General features: G+C 43.8%; 1 protein-coding gene across 3 annotated transcripts; it reads right to left on the reverse strand.

The window, feature by feature from the left end:
• Nucleotides 1-678: 678 nt before the first annotated feature.
• On the reverse strand, nt 679-15926 carry LOC108572815 (battenin). Of its 3 annotated transcripts, none has more exons than XM_017935128.1 (8): nt 15145-15926; nt 11091-12739; nt 8068-8228; nt 6183-6341; nt 4528-4864; nt 3436-3585; nt 2015-2155; nt 679-1863 (listed from the first exon to the last, which is right to left on the reverse strand). In XM_017935128.1, the coding sequence occupies exons 2-8, from the start codon at nt 11280-11282 to the stop codon at nt 1723-1725; spliced, it is 1281 nt and encodes a 426-aa protein (XP_017790617.1). In that variant the 5' UTR covers nt 11283-12739; nt 15145-15926; the 3' UTR covers nt 679-1722. The 3 variants fall into 3 exon arrangements, with proteins under 3 accessions (XP_017790617.1, XP_017790618.1, XP_017790619.1); XM_017935129.1 differs by lacking the exon at nt 15145-15926 and adding an exon at nt 13489-13615; XM_017935130.1 differs by lacking the exon at nt 15145-15926 and adding an exon at nt 13456-13480.
• Between the last annotated feature and the right edge of the window lie 4948 nt (nt 15927-20874).

The raw sequence follows: 20874 nt of genomic DNA on the forward strand, positions 1-20874 counted from the left end.
TGCTGTTCGTTGTTTCGATTGTCTCTCCTGGTTTTTCCAAAAAGTAAACGAACCGAGAGGAACGAAAAATAAAATAATAATAAAATTGGTAGAATCGCGAACCGCAAACACTCGTTCCTACAACACGTCACGACGAGCAGTTCCAATTCCACAACGACAAATATACATTATATATATATATATTATTATGGTGTAGTAAACGATATAATATCTCGCATTTCAATAAATGTAGGAAACAGTATTATCGGTATATCACATATACAATATGTACTTAGGAAGAGGCGAATTATTTTGTTAGAAGAAAGAAAAAAAGAAAGAACAGAAATACCGAAAGGACCTTTTCTCGTAAGAGCGACGAGATCACCCATTTCGAAATAATGCACGATCGTCGGCTAATTTCAACAGTCCCCTCTGTCACTCGATTATATTAATTCTAATTAATACTTTCGCGCGGTCGAACGTTTAGATTTTCATCTCGGCGAGGAATGTTTCTTCGCATTTCGCTTTTTAATCGGACAAATCTTGTCGACGTTTCTCTTCTTTTTACAAAAGAGAAAGAAAAACCAATAAGAAAGCACCATCGATGTGTGAGAAATTTCTAAGAAATATTCAATGTGACACTCGACTCGTGCTCGCGAAAATTCTATCGAGTCAAGCCAAATGCGAAATTCGTATGAATTATACTATATAAAAAAAAGAAAAAGAGAGAAGACAAGTGAATCTTGTCACCGGTTATTTTGAAACGGTACTGACAAAGATACGTATAACGTGCACGTACAACGTGAGACATGTAAAACGAACTCGCTGTAATCGTTTCTAGAAACGTGTCGAAAATGAACGTGTTACGCTAACTATAAATACTGGTGTCGTTCTCATCGTCGAACGATCAACACGTTATCAAACACGACGGAGAAAAATATCTAACAGCTAAAAAAGAAAGAAGACGTATTACAAAAAGAAAGAAACGCGTGTACGTACATTAGCCAGAGAAATTGGCGTTGACAAGTGTATCGCTGCGATAACTCGACTAAAAAGAATCCTGGTACAAAAAGCGCACGCAATTTGAGATATCGAGACGACGAAGTACGTTTCTATCCAATCTTCCATTTGGACGCTGTCTGTCGCGTACGTCGAGTTCTCGCTTATTGTTCCGTCTCGTTCGAAAGGAAAACGAGAGAACGCGCAGCGAAACTAAACGGCAAACCAGTTTGTAAGATAATCCTGTTCCTAGTCTTTTAAATATTTGTACCAAATAAATCTCAGAACGATCGAACTTACAACTAATATTTCTTCTCATTCAGGAACATTTGGTTTAATGTATATCGATATTCTCACTTTCTCCATCGATCGTTGGTTTCCAAACGGATTATTGTAAGACGAGATCTTCACGATCTTTTCTCAACGTCCATCAATTTCCTATTCTGCTTCGTTCCCATTTTTTCTCCGTTGATCCAGTTTACTCTCCAGCGTCGAGGTTGATACGAACGAAGTATCAAGCTTGGCGTTGCATCGATCGCGGTGTATAGATCGTGCAACGGCTGGAAATACTGCGATCGATTTGCACACGGTGTTGAAGTTTTCTTGCTCGGTTATCAGCGCAATGGAATCGCAAAGGGACGTATCATCGAAGAAGACTCGGTAATAAATAACGCATGTATCACGGCACGATGGATACGGTCGCATGATCGTCGTTTAAAATACTATCGACTATAGTCGTCTCTCCTAGCTACCGACTCGAGACGGTTGTGGTAGTCTGCATATGGTATTGTGAACCGGCATGGACAACCATCCTGCCATCGCTATTCCAATGGAATCGGCCATCGTCGCGATTCCCAAGGAAATTTTACGATCCGCCCTTGGAATCTAGGAGAGAAAGACAGAAAGATAAACGACATTCCTCGTTTGTGAATCGAAAAAAAGGTAAATTCTGTTGGACAGAGGTTGTTATTTCTAGGTTGCACGAACAGAGACGTGAATAAATTGGCAGTAATTTGTCGATGTAAGGCTACGTTACCTCGGTGGACATCCGATAGAACGTGTTCACGTATGCGCCGCCACCGAGAAGTCCTTCCCATAGAACGAACACGAATACGACCCAAATGTTGGGTAAGTAATAGAACAACGTCTCGAACAGTAGGATAATGACGTTGATGAACTGAAAGAGAAAAAGTAATGAGAACGTGGAGAATTGTATAGTTGGTGGAAGAGATATGGCGAGGTTGTAGAATCAGGTAGGCGTGAAAGGACGGAAAATTTGGTCGCTGAAAGGTTAGTTGGGTGAGATAAGGAGATCTAGCTATATTCGGGGCTGGTTTTTCCGTTACAGTACTGCGGTGAACTGGAAAGAAGTGTATGGAAGGAATGCGGGTCTAATTAGACCCGCCATATTCTCATAAACCCACTTTCTTTAGTACAGAAGTAGGACGTATGTATTGTCATTGTTGGTTGACGCGACAACATGGAGGAATTGGATCGTACGAAATTATGCGAGGGGAGAGTGGTGTGAACGAAACACCTCTTTTCCTCTGTGTCAATCCACTGAAATTCGTTCCAGCTCTGCACAGTACCTTTGAACAAATAATAGAAAGAAAAGAAGAGGTACGTAGACGCGGATCTATAGTGATTCAATCACGGTCGCCGCTTGGACTCTGTTTAGAAGCATCAGCTGATCGAGGGTTCACATCTTTCACTCGGCGCTTGTGACTTGAGATTTCGGAGATTTCTATAGCCCAGTATCCAATTGTTGCAAGTATCCAGTGATACGGAATTCGGTATGGAGATTCGACATTCTTCCCTGACTTGGCAATTCTCCTTTGATGTGATACCGAAAAACCGACAAATTCCCAAATTCTTATAGCGGGATAAAGAGGTCAAAAGTGCCCTTAAGTCAAATTTATCTTACGATTCGATAACTTACTAAAAGAAAAAATTTCACACCACGTTTCAGCCCTCTATCTCGAGCAGTAGGGTAGTTGCAGGAAAGATTCAGTTTATCAGTGTTTGCTCCATTCTCTTTACTCAGTGATACGCAATAATTTTGAAAAAAATCTGACACATTACGCATATGGACACATATGTTGCAGAATTTTTTCCGTTTCTTTCCTTGCAAATTCTAGTAGTTCAAAATGAAAAACGCAAAGAAATGTGGATTTCATTGATACCAAACGAAGCAGTGCTTATCTGTTCCCACTGATATGCAATAGCTATTTTTACAACAAATGGATATCGAGTTTAAGATGCGTACGGACCTGCGTACAGCTAGATCAATCGATGTATTCACTTAACATCGTGATTTACAAGCTCGCTATATCTCTTCCATCAACTACACATGCTCGATTACGGTCACAAGGTAGAAAGAGGTTGGTAGTAATGTATGTTTTCCGTTGAATCGCGAGCAGCATGAGTAAACACGTTTAATAAGATACGTCCTGTTACCTGTAAAACAGCCATGATCCAGATTTTGTTAATCGTAACAAGATTAACCGACGATCTTGAAATAAACACTCCTATCTGATAATCCACCTGTAGCCAACGATATTGTTCGGCGTGGGACAACCAAATCCCGTCGAATTCGATCAGCTCGTACTGAAAAAATTAACGTAACACGTGTCGATGAGAACACCTGACCACAGCTATTCTATTATTCTGTACGTCCGGTAGTAACTGTACTGCTACATGGTATCTATAAGGTCGAAGCTAGCAACAGGACACTGTAAACTTACAGCGCGGTGTGGCGAAACGTTAGGCATAACAGGTGGATCGAAATTAAAGTTCGTATAAACGGAACGTGTATAAAGAGAGAGAGAGGGAGAGAGAGGGGGGAAATAATAAAACAGAGCAAATATTGTAAATTGGGGAGAGAGAGAAAGAAGAATAATAAAGCGGAGCAAATATTGTAAATTGGGGAAAGAGAGAGAGAAAGAACAGTGAAGTGAAGCAAAGCAAATACTGTAAATTGAGGAGAGAGAGTAAAATAAATAATAAAAGAGAGCAAAGATTGTAGATTAGGAAGAGAGAAGGAAAAAAAATGAAGCAGAGCAAAAATTCTAAATCAGGAAGAAGGGGAGAAAAGAATAATAAAGCAGAGCAAATATTGTAAATTGAGGAGAGAGAGTAAAAAATGATAATAAAACAGAGAAAAGATTGTAGATTGGGAAGAGAGAGAGAGAGAGAGAGAGAGAAATAAAACAGAGCAAAAATTCTAAAATCAGGAAGAGGGGGAAAAAAGAATAATAAAGCAGAGCAAATATTGCAAATTGAGGAGAGAAGGTAAAAAATAATAATAAAACAGCGAAAAGATTTCAGATTGAAAAGAGAGAAAGAGGAAAAAAATAAAGTAGAGCAAAGGATCTAAATCAGGAAGAAAGGGAAAAGAAATAAAATAGAGCAACGGTTGTAGATTGAGGAAGAGTAAGAAAAAAAGAAATAGAACAGGGCAAAGAAGCATAAGGTAAGGGCAATGCGAAAGAAAAAAGAAAAGAGGAAACACACTATACTACAAAAGCGCATGAAACAAAAAGGCATTACCAATCCTTGGTTAATGAAATATTCGAAGAGGTACACGAGCCCGAGCGGAATCATATACTTCATCAACCCCGGTACCAGATTGATCTTTTCTTTAAAGCTCTTCCTATGGACCTCAATGATGTGCTCTTGGCTGTCGATACCGTTCTTAGTGATCGGGATACTGGACTGCGGTGGATGAACCAGAACCAACCAGAAAGTGATTCCATGTATGATCGGTACGATTAACATAAGTAACAATGTATCTTCGTTGCTCAACCACGTGGTGAGGGAGGCATAAGATAGCGCGCCAATTATTCCGGCGCCTCCAGTACCGGACGACCATGTCGCTATTACTTGTCTGCGAAACAATGAATCGGGCTCAGTTATCGGGCAATGACTAGGGGTCAAACTACAAAGGGGGGGGAGGAGGAGAAAATTTCACATACAAACTGCTGTGATATTAAAATGTCTAACGACGATGATGTTTTTATGAGAGAGAAAAATATATGCATGTACGATAAAGTAACGCTAAAAAAAAAAAAAAAATCGACGCAAAATCGTAGACATTCTCGCGAACAAATCGCGTTAAGGGAGACGCTCGCAACGCGCGTTCTCTTTTTTTCAGAACTTTTGCGAACGGCAACGTTAGTTGTTAGTAAAAAGAAAGAATGACAAAAAGGGGACAGAGAGGTGACAGAGAGAGAAAGAGAGAAAGACAGAAAGAGATACATAGATCGTGATTAACAGTTATTACACATAAGTACAGACGTACCTCGTGCTTGCAACGAGTTTTTTTCTGAATCCCGTACTGTACTTTTTACATATGTATGTATTTTACATGAGTTTTACTTTTTTTTTATCTTATTTTTCTACCATTTCTAGAACGGTTTATTGTGTGTCTGTTTTTTTTTTTTTTTTTTTTATATGCTCTTAAATATGGAAGGCCAATCTGCCAACGGCCATTATCTTATCGCTACTCTTTCTGGAACAACTGTCTAAATGTCAATACTGCGACTTTATGCGCCGCCGCTTCTATATAACCTGCATTCAACAGATTTCACGTTCGCACTTCTTCTACTGTTTTCTGTATTATTAGTTTTTACTTTTTTTTTTTTCTCGTTACATTGTCTCTACCTTCGTTCGTGCGTACACTTTTACTTCTTTTTTTTTTCTACTGGTCACCTTCTATTTTATCTCTTTACAGATTCTCTACACTGTGTGTCTTTTAGTTTCGCTCTCTCACGCGCACGCTGCGATCCTCGAGCATCGCTAAGATCAGAGTGACACATGTGACAAATTATCATCGTGTCTTTTTTTTTTCGCTTTTTTTCTCGCTGGATGAAGAAAAGAATGCTGTGTGAGTGGGATGAACGAGCAAAAACAAAAAAAAAAACGGAAAAGGTATACGATGCGTTCACCGGGTGCATCTCTAATAACGCGAGATTACTCTCTGAATGAAACGCTACGAAGAGAATTAAAAATAAAAGAAAACAAACGAGAGAAAGATTACGTAAATCGAAACAAGATGCGTCTACATGAAACTCGTCTGCGTACGTTGATATATATGATCGTCGAGAGAAAGACAGATGGAGACTTAGAATAACGCTCGCGAACAATATCAAAAAAAAAAAAGAACCAAATTAGAAGGGTAAGAGAAAAAGGTAATGGTTACTTACTTCGGATACTGATGACTGTAACTCAGCAGTGTAACTTCTCCCAAACCGGAAGAGAGTGACGTTACAACGACACCCAGAATGGCGAGCCATTCAGTAGTGCTCAACGACACCACAAGGAATCCTGCAGCGGAAAATAACACACAGGTAGCCAGTCGAGCACTGTAATTAACGATTCGATTAATCGATTAGCGTTTTCATTCACGAGAAAATAGCGGCGTGTCCACGGAGGAACACTAATTCTCCGGAGATGATCCGAGTTCCCCCGAACAAAACCGTGTGTCTGTGAGTGTGTGAGTGTGTGTGTGCGTGTAATCGCACGGTTTTCTTGCTCAGAGAAAAGCAACGTTCTTTGTTTATTCTTAGCACATCTAACAAAATGCGTATGACCACGAAACTAGAATGAACGCCGATCAACCTCCCGCACACGCTCTCCCCTGATCGAGAAAGGAAAGAAATTATTGCCTTGGCTCGGTAACAAGACTGCGTGCATAATCGTCTTCGCTTTCGCACAGACCACCGTCGATCTATGGCACCCGTTCAATCCGTTTGATCTGTTCAATCGAGACGTTCAACACGCGCTTGCCCTATTTCTCCATTTCCTTCTCGAACGCTCTATGTAAATAGAGGAGCGTCGTCGTCGCGATACCATCGGAACCACCGGCAAAGAAAGCACGTCGATAAGATAAACCACCGCGCGCGTATTCATCTATGTATTTGGGTTGCTCGGAAAGTTCGTAGAGTAATTTATGTCGTCGACCACGCGATATCAAAACAGCTTCTTATCGAGAAAATTGTTCGGTAGTTGAAAGCGCGTTGATTCCACTGTCTCGTTCCGCTTGACACTTTATCTACCGCTCGTAGTTGGGCGCGGATTCGTCGCCAGTACCGGGCCGGTTTTGGCTATTGCGCGAAAATAGTGCGACGGTTGAACGGTTATCGTTCAGGCGTTTCTCTTATTTTTAACCCCTTGCCTTACGATTTTTTAACGATTACATATGCTACAGTCCGTTCAATTTAAGAGTAACCTCGTTTCGCAGGGCTAGAACGTCCAAACCCCCACTTAACCGCCTACGTTTTCCTCCGTCTTACCCTCTGCTACGCTCTCTGTCTGTGCGCAGAACGGACGAGAATCGGTCCGAGAGCGAGGTTACTCTTAAGTTGAACGGACCTTAGCTTCGACTATTCGCTGTTTTAAAACAGCGTTAAATAGAAGAAAGTGGAAGTATTGTATAATCTTTCCACTTAGTAATCGTCGATCTTAAATTCAAGCTGAAGTTGGAGTAAAAATACAATTCCCCGTTTGTCGCATCTTGGCTATAATCTGCAGCACGAGTGTGACACGTCATAATCAGGCAAGGGGTTAATTTTCGAATATGTGCGCCGTTGATTAACGAGCGTGGTCGATGATCGCCCGATGGCGCATTGGTTCCGCGGAAACCTTTTCCTTTTGTTTTTCGTGTCGCGCGAGTCTCGTCACGTATGAGATGTATCCAATATCACCCTTTTGCAATTGTCAAAAGTTGATAAATAAATAGTGACTCCGTTTACCAACGTGCGAACGTGAAACAGGAATTTCACCCAAAAATCAACCAAAGGAAAACGAGGGACCGATCCCTAGATCCTTCTAATCCGAAAATCGTCGATTTCAGAGGTCGACGATCCTCGAGTACCGAAAACCCGACGAATCGGCCAGCGATAGATAAAGTGTCAACTTTCCACGCACCGCGTCGTGTCGTCTTTGCTTCACATTTTCACGCAGTGCTCCAACTGGCTCTCGCATTCGAACCCTTCGAAATCTATTCACGCGCGACGTGTACGAATGAATGAACATCAATGGAGACGATACACAGATACATGTTAAATATCGAAGAAAATTGATACTCACTGTACGTAAAACGGCAGAAACGGTGTGATTACTTTCACCGCCAACGAGGGTAATATATCCGCGAGTAATATCGCACCGGTGGATAGCGTGTTGCATGATCGTACACCTGTCATGTTAATCGGCGGTGCTGCGGTGCCGTTTGTGTGCACCTCGCCGTGATCCTTTAACACAGACGGAAACGAAACCAAGAGGAAGAGAGAAAAAGGAGGGAAGAGAAAAAAAAGAGAAAAGGTTCGATTAGTACAGAAAATTTGTCAACGGACGTGAATTTTTTTTTCAAGACTCGTCGTCTCTCGTTTACGTAAAACCGGAAAATCAGCTTCGCCTATTATTTTCCCATAATTCGGTCGTGTGGAGCGTTCGAAGTATGTAAGTACATGCTGCATACGGTGCGGAAGTTATCGGGTTCAGGCATCTACTTTTCACGGACATTACCACCTTGAATATCGCGGAATATTAATTCCCGTGGTTGTTCGCCGGCTTACGTAAGGTTAATTCGCGTTCTAAGAGCGCCGGTATCGCGGTCGAAAGACGGTATGCGGAGGAAGGGAGAGGAAGGTAGTCTATAAGACGATACGAAATATACGCATACATTTGTCGATGACATAACGCAAAAATTCCTCGTACTCGTGAGAGAATCTGTTCGATCCCGAAGACGTAATTCGTCTTAATTGCTCCCCGGCTCTAATGACTTTTTCATCTCCCCCGCTTTTCCCTTTTCCCGCCACGCCGCGACGCTGTCGCTTGTTAGCGGTCGTCTCTTTCGTTTGCGCTTGGGTGGCGACAGGAGCCTGTATCACGAGGAACGTCGTTTAAACGATGCTATTAATTGTCGTGACGAGCCTCGTCGAGACTCGTTGCAACCAGACGTCGTAAAGCGCCGGCTAATTAAATTGTAAAGTTTTACGGCCCGCGAGGAATTCCGCGGGAACGATACGCCGCGACCGCGTCCCGATTGCGTCTGATTACGCAGGAGAGTTGATTCGATTCGTTGTCGCGAGTCGTGTGCGCCGTTTACGGAAGCTTTTGGGAGCGTTTCGAAGGAACGAGAAAGGGAAATTTTGTCGAATCTGGAGCGTACAGGGTGGGCCAAGTAAAACAGACGAAATTAGCTTGTCTAACTTTTTGATACGTAAACAAATTCTGATAGGTACTTTAGACGGTTTCGAAGGATGAATGTGGTGGGAGAAATTTGTTTTTCTGTTTTTTTTTTTTCGAGGTCATCGCTTATAAATTTAATGGGAAAATGCAAAAGTGCGATGAAATTCTAATTCGTAGCACTAATTAAGTTTTATATTGAAATTAACAGAGTGAAGTTTATCATACTCGCTTAATTCAGTTTTTATTGCAGTTTTACTGCATTTTATCGGATGCGATTAAACATTTAACTGGTAGTGTATGTTCATTCACGTGAATGTACGTTGTAGTAGACATCGATGTGCATTTAATACGATCTTAAAATGATCTTGCATTCGTTTCTTCCGTGAAGAGAATCGTCCTCCTACCTTATTCGCCCTTTGAAACCGTTTAAACTACGCATAAACTGTCCGGTATAAACAATTAAGCGGTCCATCCTCCGTATCGTCCCTAATCCCGATTTAATCGTCGGAACAAAAGCCGCGTCAACGCGTCTGACAAGGTCTAGCTGACGAGCGTGGCAAAACAATGTCCGAAAAAAGGCGTGAAAATCGTTGGTATACAAAACAACGAAGAAAGAAAAATACTTCTCGGCAATTAACAGCACAGTCTATGCAAAGTCAATTCCTTTTCGAACGCATTTACGTACGACGTGAAATACACCGAAGCAAACAGAAACGATTCGAAAAGAATTTCCATCTCGGTATCGATATCTATAAATCACTCCGGAAATGGAGATACCGAGTGTATTTAAAATAGCCTGCAGCTGTGTAGGCGTGAGCTGAGACACTAAACGAGCCAATGGTGTCGTAACGTCACAGACGTGATTTACCGATCGCGAGTTGAAAAGGAGGAGACGTAAAATTTTCGACCAATGACAACATTATCCCCGGTTTCCCTCGTAGATTCACATAATGTGATCCGGTGTGTGAAACGCGTTACAAACGGCTCGTTTCCTCAAACTTTTCCACTTAGGCCCCCGCGTCGCGTTCTTCTGGCAACAGGAGCATCGCGTCGAGTGACAAAGTGGAATCGAATCGATACACAATGGCCTAATCGCGGTGCAGTAACGCGACTGGACGAATCGGTGATTCATCGAGTCGTATACAGAGAGTACGGTTGCACAATTCAGTGCACACGACGATCGTTACACTTCAGCAACTTCACCGATTCGGTAGAAACGGTGCCACGTATTTATCGCCTAACGAGATGTCGCAATTGTCTTTGGTGCCGTTTATCGCGCCGAGCAAACACGAAAAATCTCGGAAAGCTTTCAGCCCGCTTCCTCCCGGTTCGACGTTTCTTTCGCAACCGATTATCTCTACGGCTCTCCCGACTAAGATCGACGTGTACACAGCTGTTCTAACGTGGAACAGACGAAAGGTTTCGCGTACTCAATCTTAAGACGCGGAGGATTGAGGCCGACCGAGAAACTCAACGACGCGAGACAACCGAGACAATGCTAAATTGCCACGTGAAGAGTACACCGTGAGTTTGATATACGTCGGTGGTTTGTCACGGTCTTGTATCGTTGCCGGAAACGGAGGGATCGTTCGATTCTACGATACGAACTTCGTCACGAAACGAACCTGTCCGGATTCTACGGTACCGTTAATTAGAACCTCGTGACTCCAGTTCGGGCTTAAGTGACACTAAGAATAGCTGTTCGTAGTTCTCGTCGCGAGTGTCGCGTTTCACCGTTTCATTTTTCTGTTTGTCTTCTTTTTTTTATTTTTTGTTCGAATCTGGGAAAACAAGAGTACACTGAAGAAAATCGCAGGAAAATGAGACACCTTTCCCTCAGTTCCTGCGAGCCTCTTTTTAGCAATCTACCGTTCGAAGCTGATTCGCCGCAAAGAAGACGAAAGAACACCAAAGCTACTCACCACCTTGCCGAATTTGCTTTCCAGGATATCGTGAGCCGCGCTGAGCATCACCACGTATCCGTAGTTGTTGCACAGCCCGAGGATCCAGAAGGCCGCGAGGTTTCGCCATCTCGATCGTATCGCTATCGATTCTTCGTCGAACACGTCGTTCGAACGCTTTTCAGGCACTGCCAAAGATTTGCCCTTTGCCATTTTCAGTATACACACTCGTCTCTTCTTTTCCTCTCTCGTTTCACCGCTGTCTTTGTTCGATTCGCGCTACTCCTTTCTGTGTCCTTTTCCCCCCTAGGTAAGTCCTGCTTTCGAACCTTTTCTCTCCTCCCGCACGCCTATGTAGCGGTGCTGTCGTAAACGAGCCTAAATGGAGCACATGGACCTTCTAAATCTGTTACAGCGTATCCAGCAGATTCTCTCTTTCTCCGCTTCGTTCCCTCTGTCGTGCTCCTTCTCCCTGGTCTTCAGACGATTCTCCTTTTCGAGCAAGTCTAAAGCAGAATCAGCAGCAAGCTTCGAGAAACTTCCTTTCGTTGCTGCGGTGTTTCCTTTCCACTGCCTTTGCAACCGTGTAGAAACGTATCGCGAGCTTCCCAACTGCTACGGTTTTAGCGAATTTCCCAACGGAACTCGACGTGTTATTACCTCGATCGCCACTCTGCGATCGCAAACCTTCTACCAGTATAATTATCCCGCAGGTATATATTTTACCACGGTGAAAAGACAGATTTCTCTACCTGCGCTTTTTCACGAGTAAAAACTCGATTATCCTCAGCTTCCTTTTTCTCCGAGGAACTAATGCTGTATACTTGGTAGATTTTCTCGTTTGAAGTTCAAAATCAAGGTCTGTCTCCTCGAATCGAGCGATCGATCCACGGATCTCAAGGTTTTCGTGAAAGGGAACGCAAAATCCTTGAAACGAGAATACGCTACTTACGATCACTTGCTCGTTCGCTAATTTATTCCCGGCGATTTGGTCCAACGAACGCTCGAGAGTTGAGCGATTCCTCGAGGAAATTCGGGATTTCTCCGGTCGATGGAAATTTAAGCAAATTCGCGTCGCTGGAAGCGTGACCTATGATAACACGTTCAGCTCCTTTTTACTATAAACACTTTTCCCTCTGAGCGTTGAAAAATTGACAGGCAGCAACGGTAAGAGTTCCGAGAAACTTCTTTCTCGCTTTCTTCAACACGATGCAGAGCTCGATCTCCAGCTAATTCTCGCTTTCTCGCGCTGGCAAACGCGATCCAGTCGAATATCCGTCGCGTTCGACAGTCAGGTACACAATTGAACAACTCGAATGATTTCGCTGTGTCTTGTCCGTCGCGTGCCTCCCCTCTCTTCCTCGCGTTGCGTTCTTCTTTTCTTCTATTCTTATCGAAGTCGTGACCGCGTGGTTATCAGCGGCGTTAATCAGCCGCCTATACACGGAACGTGCTGCAACCACTAATCTCGGGAAATCACGTTCGACGAATGTTCTTCCCCCGACGATATCGAATCTTTCTCTCTTTTCTACTGCTTTCTCGGTTCGTCGGTTCCTCGATGAGTTTAGACAAGCGTGGGCTTGCACGATGCGTGGCGATCGTGTGGGCAGGTCGATATTTTCATAGGAAATCGGTGGACATCACGGTGACTGACTCCAGCCAGGAGGGAACTGTTAAAACAGGAAAGACAGCGAGCGAACGCGTCGATTAAACATGCAGATTCGACGATGACCAATCGTGGCTGTTAAATGTGGCTGAGTTACGTGTATTAGGAGATGAGTTCTTTCCGAATTTTGGGTGAAATCGAAGGTTTTTAGTTAAACCTTGTGTCAGTAATCACGATTTTCGTTTCTTTTTCTCGTAGAATTTCAGTAGCTTTCTGATAAGAGAATTGTAAACTTGAAGCGAACTAGGAAACGTGTCGAGTAACGACGATCCTTTATCGGGAAGATCAAATATTTTAAGTGAGCAAATATGTAAAACAGTACGCGGTTGTTGGCATGAGGGTTAAGAAGAGTGAAAACAGTGAAAAATCGAGATAATTCCCATTATTGGCAACGGACACTTGCCATTTTCCGCGAATACCATCGCGATAGAAACTCGGTGGCTTTGAATCAATTACGTGAGTCCAGTTGGAAAGAATTCATTTCTGCGCGTATATTAGGTCGTCCCATAAGTTCGTGCCGAAAGCGAAAAGTATTTAAATGAAAATCTAAGAAAATTCTGTATCGACGACGTAATGACCATACCAAAGAGAATAGGAAAAAGTTGCGGAATTAGAAGATATTTACACGTTTTGTTATCAAATTTAAAGGTTCGTTGGAAATATTGATCTAAATTACAAAATTAAACACGAACTTATGGTATGACCTAATACAAAACGTACGAACAGCGGCAAGCGGCTGATTTTCACAAATACATAGATCGCCGACAGAATCCTGATCTTGAGTGTTGACTCTGACGTGGTTCTCCTCTCGAATCGCGTGGCCAACTGGTAATAACGTTCGTCGACGCGTAGAAATCGTTCAAGTCGCAATAACCGATCAATTTTATCATTCTCCTTTTTTTCTACTTCCTCCTTCGTCTTGTTTCTTCCGCGGAAAGATACGATTGATTTAGATACCGATCGCTAACGATTACCTTAGGAATGCAGATACGAAACCAGAGAGAGAGAAAAAAAACGAAACAATTTACATTACAGCTTGGGCTAATTTTCATAAAACCAGCGGAAAACGGAGGGAGAGTAGTCGGATTAGTGGTTTTATTCCGCGGTGAATAAACACGAGTCAATTGCATTAAAAATCATCGCGTCCTTCGGAGCGATTTTCTCGCCTCTGTAGGTATACAGAGACGATCGTTCGCTGGACACGCGTTCCCTCCACCTTTCCTCCCAAAGGACTATTTCGGTCGTGTAGCGTCGGCCTCGAGACGTTTCTCGTCGTCAATCGACGTATCAAGCATTTCTTACCTACACCGCTAATCAACCATGTTCACGATTATTTACAATTATTCGTCCTAATGATACGGATAATAACCCTGTTACGACATCTTTATTATCCATTATCTCCTATTACGTGACAATCTTGAAAAAAGAAAAACGATTTCCTCATCCCTAATTCGATTTTCTTCCTATCGCATCCGTACAGCGATTGTGTTTATCGAGCTTCAGCGTAACGAGCCGAGTTTTCGAAGTTTTATCGTAGTTCCGGCGCGAGAGAGAGAGGGGGGGGAGATTAATATGCAGAGTAGCTTGGAAGCGTCGTTTATCTCGACGCAGCGAACAGCTTCCGGCAGCGAGGTCCGTTTTCCTCGAGAGCGTTTCTAGGTTCTCTAGCCTGGAGGCTCTTTCGAGCGTGCAATACGTTGCCCCACGTTCGAGATACGCGCGCGACTATTGTCGGAAAGTTGGCCGGCAACGCGATCCGTTTTCCACGATAACCGAGTTCAACTTTGTTTCGCGGTCATGCCACTTTTTTTTCTCCTCTCTGCCTTCACGCGATCAACCGTCGTCGATCTCTGTCTCGCCGAACGAGAGCCTCTTCCGTGAAAGGCGGCGCTAAACCTGGCCAGGTTGCAGCGTGACTCATTAAACCGCGTTCCGCGGAAGTGGATATTTTCGAGTCGAGTGAATGAAAACCGTTACGAACTTTCCAATTTTCCTCTCGAAGCGACGGAAGAAGTTCTTCCAGCTATTTCCGTACCACGAACGCAGAAAACACGCTGTACCCTCCGTGAAAACTTGCCGGACGATGAGTCACTTGGAGCGATCGAAGCGTTTCTCGCTGGCTCTCGACGCGCTCTCGTCGAACGGCGTCTCTCAGACGCTCTGTCTCGTGTGTAAACATTGAAAAGTCCGCGTTTCGACGGGAGAAACGAAGGGGAATTGGAGCGGTTCGAACGCGATACGATTAGAACGGGGGGTGTCAGGCGGTGGACGACGATTTCACAGCGGGCACAGAGATAAAGTGCGAACGAGCGTGATATGCAGAAAGTCGGTGGAACGATCGACGTGGAGAACAGCTGCCTATACGCGGAATTATGCACCGTTTCCGACGAAAGAAATCGTGACACTCACCTATGGCAACGGCGCGTTGATCCAGGAAAACGATGCTCTGCGTCCCCGATAACGGGAAACCTCTCAGATATCGCTGGGCTGGAATAGATCTAAAAAGCTCCTCGTAAAGCAAAGAATTATCACAAAAGCACAGATCACAGAGCGTTAAGGACGATTCTGAGTGTATCACAGGGACGATCGTGAACCGAGGGAGAGAGAGCTCGTGAAAGAATCGATTTTCTTCACTTGCACACTGAAACGAGCTTCGCCCCCTTTTCGAACTGCTCTAAATGAAAAATCGGTAACGTTCCGCTTAGGCGAGATGTCGCGTGGTAGTTTCTAGAAGAACTTGGTGTGCTCTAGTGCTGTAAGAAAAAAGGATTCGCCGAGCACTTGCAGAATCAGTCGAATAGGCGCATACAATGCAACCTTTCCTCCTCCACTCTCTTTCGATTTTCCTCTGCACGATTCTTTCCACCTGGAGTTCCCCACTCGCCGATCACTCCTTCCCTTTATCCTTTCTCCCGACCTCCTCTCTCTCTCTATGTATATATCTATCTCTCTTCCTTCCTGTATTTCTATACAGAGTATAAACTATATCGTACTAGGTTTCGTTTCTGGCGAAGTGACGTTTCGTTGGTTCGTCCGAGATCACCGCGATCGAGACGCGAACTCGTGAAAAGACCAGAGAGTACACAACAGAGAAACAATGAAAAAAAAAAAAAACAAAGAGACGAACCGACTTGTAAGTGATGCGAACTCGCAGCTGCGACTTGGTTGAGAAGCACGTGGTTGCCGCGGCGAGTCTCAGGTTCGAAATAAATAAGCTCCAGGCGAAATCAGCGAGTTATACGAACGCGACGCAGGCGCGAGCGCTTCGCTCGACTCGGCTCGGCCAAACACGATCGGCAATAAGGCATTCCGCTCGCGCACTCTGCCCCCGAACTGTTCCAACAGGCTAGACAGAACCGAACAGTCGGCTCACGACCGTCCTACCGGCCGATTCTTCCTTCTCTCCTACAAGCTTTTCCTGTTTCCCCTCCCCTCCCTCTCTCTCATTCTCTCTCTACCCTTACTAACCGAGAAGACGAGACTCGCGTGGATCGTTGCCAGCGCGTTTGCTCCGATTTTCAAACAGCTTGTTACCTACTGCCACGCACACCGCCCCGTCGAGTTGCTCGTTAAGACCGAACGCAGGCAGATGATGGGTTTTTAATCGAATTTTATTGACTCGCGATAGATACGGGTTGTATCACTCGCCGGAAATAGACTCGACGCACCCACGGCAGCAATTGCACCCCTGAACGAGTTTGACATTTGATCCTGCAACGACCCGATGATTCACGTGCCGACAATTCTGTTGTAGTACGCATGATTAACGCGTAATCGTCAGGATAATGAGGAACGTTGATTGCCCGCGTCCGTCGCGGTAACTCTTTTCACTTAGAGCTTACGAAACGATCTGCTTGTTACTAACGGTCCGCGGTGAATTAGCGAAACGAGCGAAGAACGACGTCGGGAGAATAGGAAGTTGGAGCAGATTTTTGGGGAGAGTATGCGATGCTACTTGTTTTCCGAGAAATTCTACGGTAGTAGACCGCTGGCCTTCGCTTCGAATTCATTCCGCAATAGATTTCACGCGTGTGTGTGTGGTTTAGCCCGTTTTACGGCTTCGCGAATCGCCGGAAACGCGGCGAAGAAACGCGAGCCGTCCACGCGACACCGGCAATCTTTCTTAATTCCGTTCCTGCGCGCGCTCAATTAGCGTGTCACTTTCGTGACGGACACGCGTGGTGCTTATTTTTCCATGTACCGCTGTTTCCGCGGTGAACGAAGGTCGCTGGAGACAATTGTACCGTGGCTGACCGTCGACGACGGGCGTCCTCACGCCGTGTCCTTTCCCGGTGAACCGTTAACAGACCTGATTACAGTCTTCTTACGCGATTACGTGTCGAATCTCCTATCGTTTCTCCGTTCGTCTTCTTCTGTTTTCTCGTGGTTCGCCGCCGTCGACCAGAGGGTCTGTGCGATTAACGCAGAAACAGCTGATAACGGAGAGCGTAATTCATGTACAGCGAGCGACGATGACGTTAGCAGCTTGACGAACGACATCGTTAACTGGTCATTCATCGGTAACGATAGGAAGGATCGCCGAGGTTCCCTGACCAACTCGGAAGGTCGTCGCCGTTACGTTTCCTACAGTTCGGCTTTATTGGTCGAGCAATGTCAAGCGATATTAATTCAGAGCGGTGTGCTTCCTAGAGAAAACAGTGTCAGGGCTGAACGGGGACCTTCTTTGCACCGCGCATAACAATATTTCGTGGATTTCGCGGGATCGAAGAATCATCGATCGATCGGATCTTTCACCGAGTCATTGCTCATCTGCATCCTAGACGCGTGCACGCGTTCTTCGTTCATTCCGGTTCCGTTTTTCTTCTTCGAGGGGAATGACGAACTGGTGTTGGGGAATCTTTGAGAGATGATCGACGTTTTGATGGGTTTTACGGTGATTGTGCATTGTAAACTGGAGAATATTGTGCCACGTGGAAATATGTATTGTTGATTTCATGTGGTCGATGAAGTATGGGACGATGAACTGCTTGACAGTGTGATTTCTCATCGGTACTCTTCGTTGCTTAGTTTCCTTTTTTTTTTTTTAACGAGTGACGAACGAGACCGGGAATCTTTCAGAGATGACCAACGTTTCGATAGGATGTTGCAGCGATTCTGCACCCTATACTGGGGAACTTTGCATCACGTCTAAATATACGTTGTAGATTTAATGTGGGTGAGGAACTATGTAACGATGAACTCTTTGACCGCGTGATTTCTCATCTGCACCCTTCGTTTCCTTCTTCTTTTCTAATGGGTGACAAACGAGACCGGGAATCTTTTAGAGATGACTAACGTTTCGATAGCCTTTACAGTGATTCTGAACCCTAAATATATGCAGTCGATAGTGTCCTTCGTTCCTCCGTTTCTTCTTCATTTAATTTTTTTGAATGAATGACAAACGAGACCGGGAATCTTTTAGAGATGACTAACGTTTCGATAGCCTTTACAGTGATTCTGCACCCTAAACACGTGCAATCGATAGTGTCCATCGTTCCTCCGTTTATTTTTTCCTTTTTTTTTTAATGATCGACAAAAGCCCTTCCTTCCTTCGTTTCCTTTTTTCTCAGAAACGACCGACATTTCGATAGTCTTCTCAATGATTCTGCACCCTAAACACGTATACTCGACAATATTCCACGTCCCTCGATTTCCTCTTTTTCAATAAATAACAAACAAATTCCAAGGAATCGTTCGGAGACGACCAACGTACCGATACTCTTCAGAAATGATTTCCGAAATAGAACGATCAACTCAAACCCGCCACCTTATTTTTAGCCGAACCGCTATGACCCATGTGGCACGGTGTTGCAGCGTCAGAATAAATTCTTTCAGCGTTCGTTCAAACGGCGCGAATTGTCCTAGCAGTGAGAAGGCGCTCGTTGCAAAATCGCTCGATTAAGGTCACACTTGATGAAATGTATTAAGCCAATATCTTTTGAAGAAACGAGCGGCCGTGCTGGAGCTCGCGTTATCAGGAGATTGTCGGCGCGCGCGGGCGATGCGGGTTGGCCGTGCAGAATCCCGCGCGCCAAAAATAACAACTGGGTCATTTTAGAATTTCAATTACCGGCGGCAGAGTCGTCGTCGTGGTCGTCGTAACCTGTAACGATCGGGGTCGCGAGCATTGTAACGTTTGAATCGTCTCGCGGAACGGGTCGAGAGCATGGAAATCTCAACGAGGAGCGTAATTTCGTTTCGGTGACGCGCGCGACTCGCCTCGCCTCGCCGCTTGTCGGTTTGACTAGCAACGTGCCGCGTGTAATATTCGCTGTCCGTGTGCCAGACATTATGTAATTCTCGCGAACAACAAATTGTAGATGAGAACAGTGAATCCGTACGAATATCTATTTCGCGAGAAAGACGATCCTATTGTCCGCGTCTAGGAGCAACTATATCTGGTACGGAGTTGAGATAACCCCTATCGTGACATCGGTTTTGCAGTTCCACGAGTGGAGGAATGTATTAGTTGCATCGAGACGGATATCGATCGACAAGATCGATAATTCAATGGAACGATTGTGTTCTTCTCTTTTATCTTTCTTAATGACAACCCGAAGTGATGGTCAACGATATCGACGAATCTTTGGTGTACGATGGTAATCTTTTTCAGTGGCAATCGGCAAAAATGGGGTTATAAACATATTTGGTTTTGTAGCTTTTTTTAATTACTTTTTATTTTTCAAATTTCTTCCTGAAAAATAGAAAATTCGCGAACGTACACTGTCCCCCTACCTATCTCTAATAATTTTCGAGGTATTGAACTAAACACACCGTTTTCTTCTTTTTCTCTCTCTTTCTGACATCCCGAAATGATATCCAACGATATTGATGAAACTTTGGTGTACGACAGTAATTTTTTTAGTGGCAATCGTCCACATTGAAGGGGTAAAAATCACCCTCAAAAATTGGGGTAAGAAACATGTTTCATCTTATATTTTTTGTTTTTCAAATTTCCTGTCGAAAAATAGAAAATTCGTCAAAGTACACTGTTCCTCTGTCTCTAATAATTTCCGTGGTATTCAACTAAACACATCGTCTTCTTCTTTTTCTCTCTCTCTCTTTCTGACATCCCGAAATGATAATCACCGATATTGATGAAACTGTCACAATCGTCCACAAAAGCTCAAAAATAGGAATAATAAAGATATTTCAACTTTCTTGCAGAAAACTAGAAAATTCGTCACCTTACTTCCAATTCTTTTCGATTCCAATAATTCTCAAAGTATCACACTAAACATATTTACCATCTCCAAAATTTCACAACAATTTTCACCCCTTCACCGTGGATAATTACCAATTTAAAGAAATACGCGTCGAATATTTTCTCCAGAACTACCGCACACCAAAGTTTCATCAATATCGGCGATTGTCACTTAGCGGTGTTCCTCTGCGAGTGTATCTTTTCTTCTACCATTAATCCTGTGGAAAATTTCTAACTCACTCGAGGGGAATTTAATTGGATTAACGCGTACGAGTACGCTCGTTATTTTGTAATAATGAGACGATACCGGATCAATGACGGCGACGAAGATGATTAACGCGATAACGGTAATCGATTAGAAAAAAAACGGCTGCCCCTTCGATTGCAATTATTTACATTCCTGTCGGCGTGGTTGTCAGGTTATCGCGTGCGCTAAATACCAAAGGTCTTCGGCGGTCGATAATAAAGAAGGTTCGTTGGAAAACACGCGTGTTCCGCGGAAACATTGTTTCTTTCGACAGCTGAAATTGACCAATTGTTACGACCAATTGGCAGTTTTAAAAAGGCATAAATTTCGTGTAGCATACACGTGCACTGAATAATCGGGGATATTCGCGTAATTCTATTTACATAAGCTTAAACTTGGAAAAAGAAAGTGCTGAAAGTATAAATTTAGCGTTCGAAGAATTGAGACACTTGAACGTTGATGTGTAACATTCAAGATCGGTGACACTTTATTGGAAAATGAGTCAAAAGGAAGGCTAGATAAGGCCTGGGGTGATAACGTTTCAGTATAAACGATTGAAAACAATCTAATAAAGAATATGAAATTTTGCCACATCTTCCCCTATTCGCACGATTTCTTCCCAATGGGCTACCATTTTTTCAAACTTTTTTACCAAATAAATCGTTCCGAAATTAAGACGCCGGGAAAG

The sequence above is a fragment of the Habropoda laboriosa genome, unplaced genomic scaffold (genome assembly GCF_001263275.1).
Source record: "Habropoda laboriosa isolate 0110345459 unplaced genomic scaffold, ASM126327v1 scaffold22, whole genome shotgun sequence".
Taxonomy (NCBI): Eukaryota; Metazoa; Arthropoda; class Insecta; order Hymenoptera; family Apidae; genus Habropoda; species Habropoda laboriosa.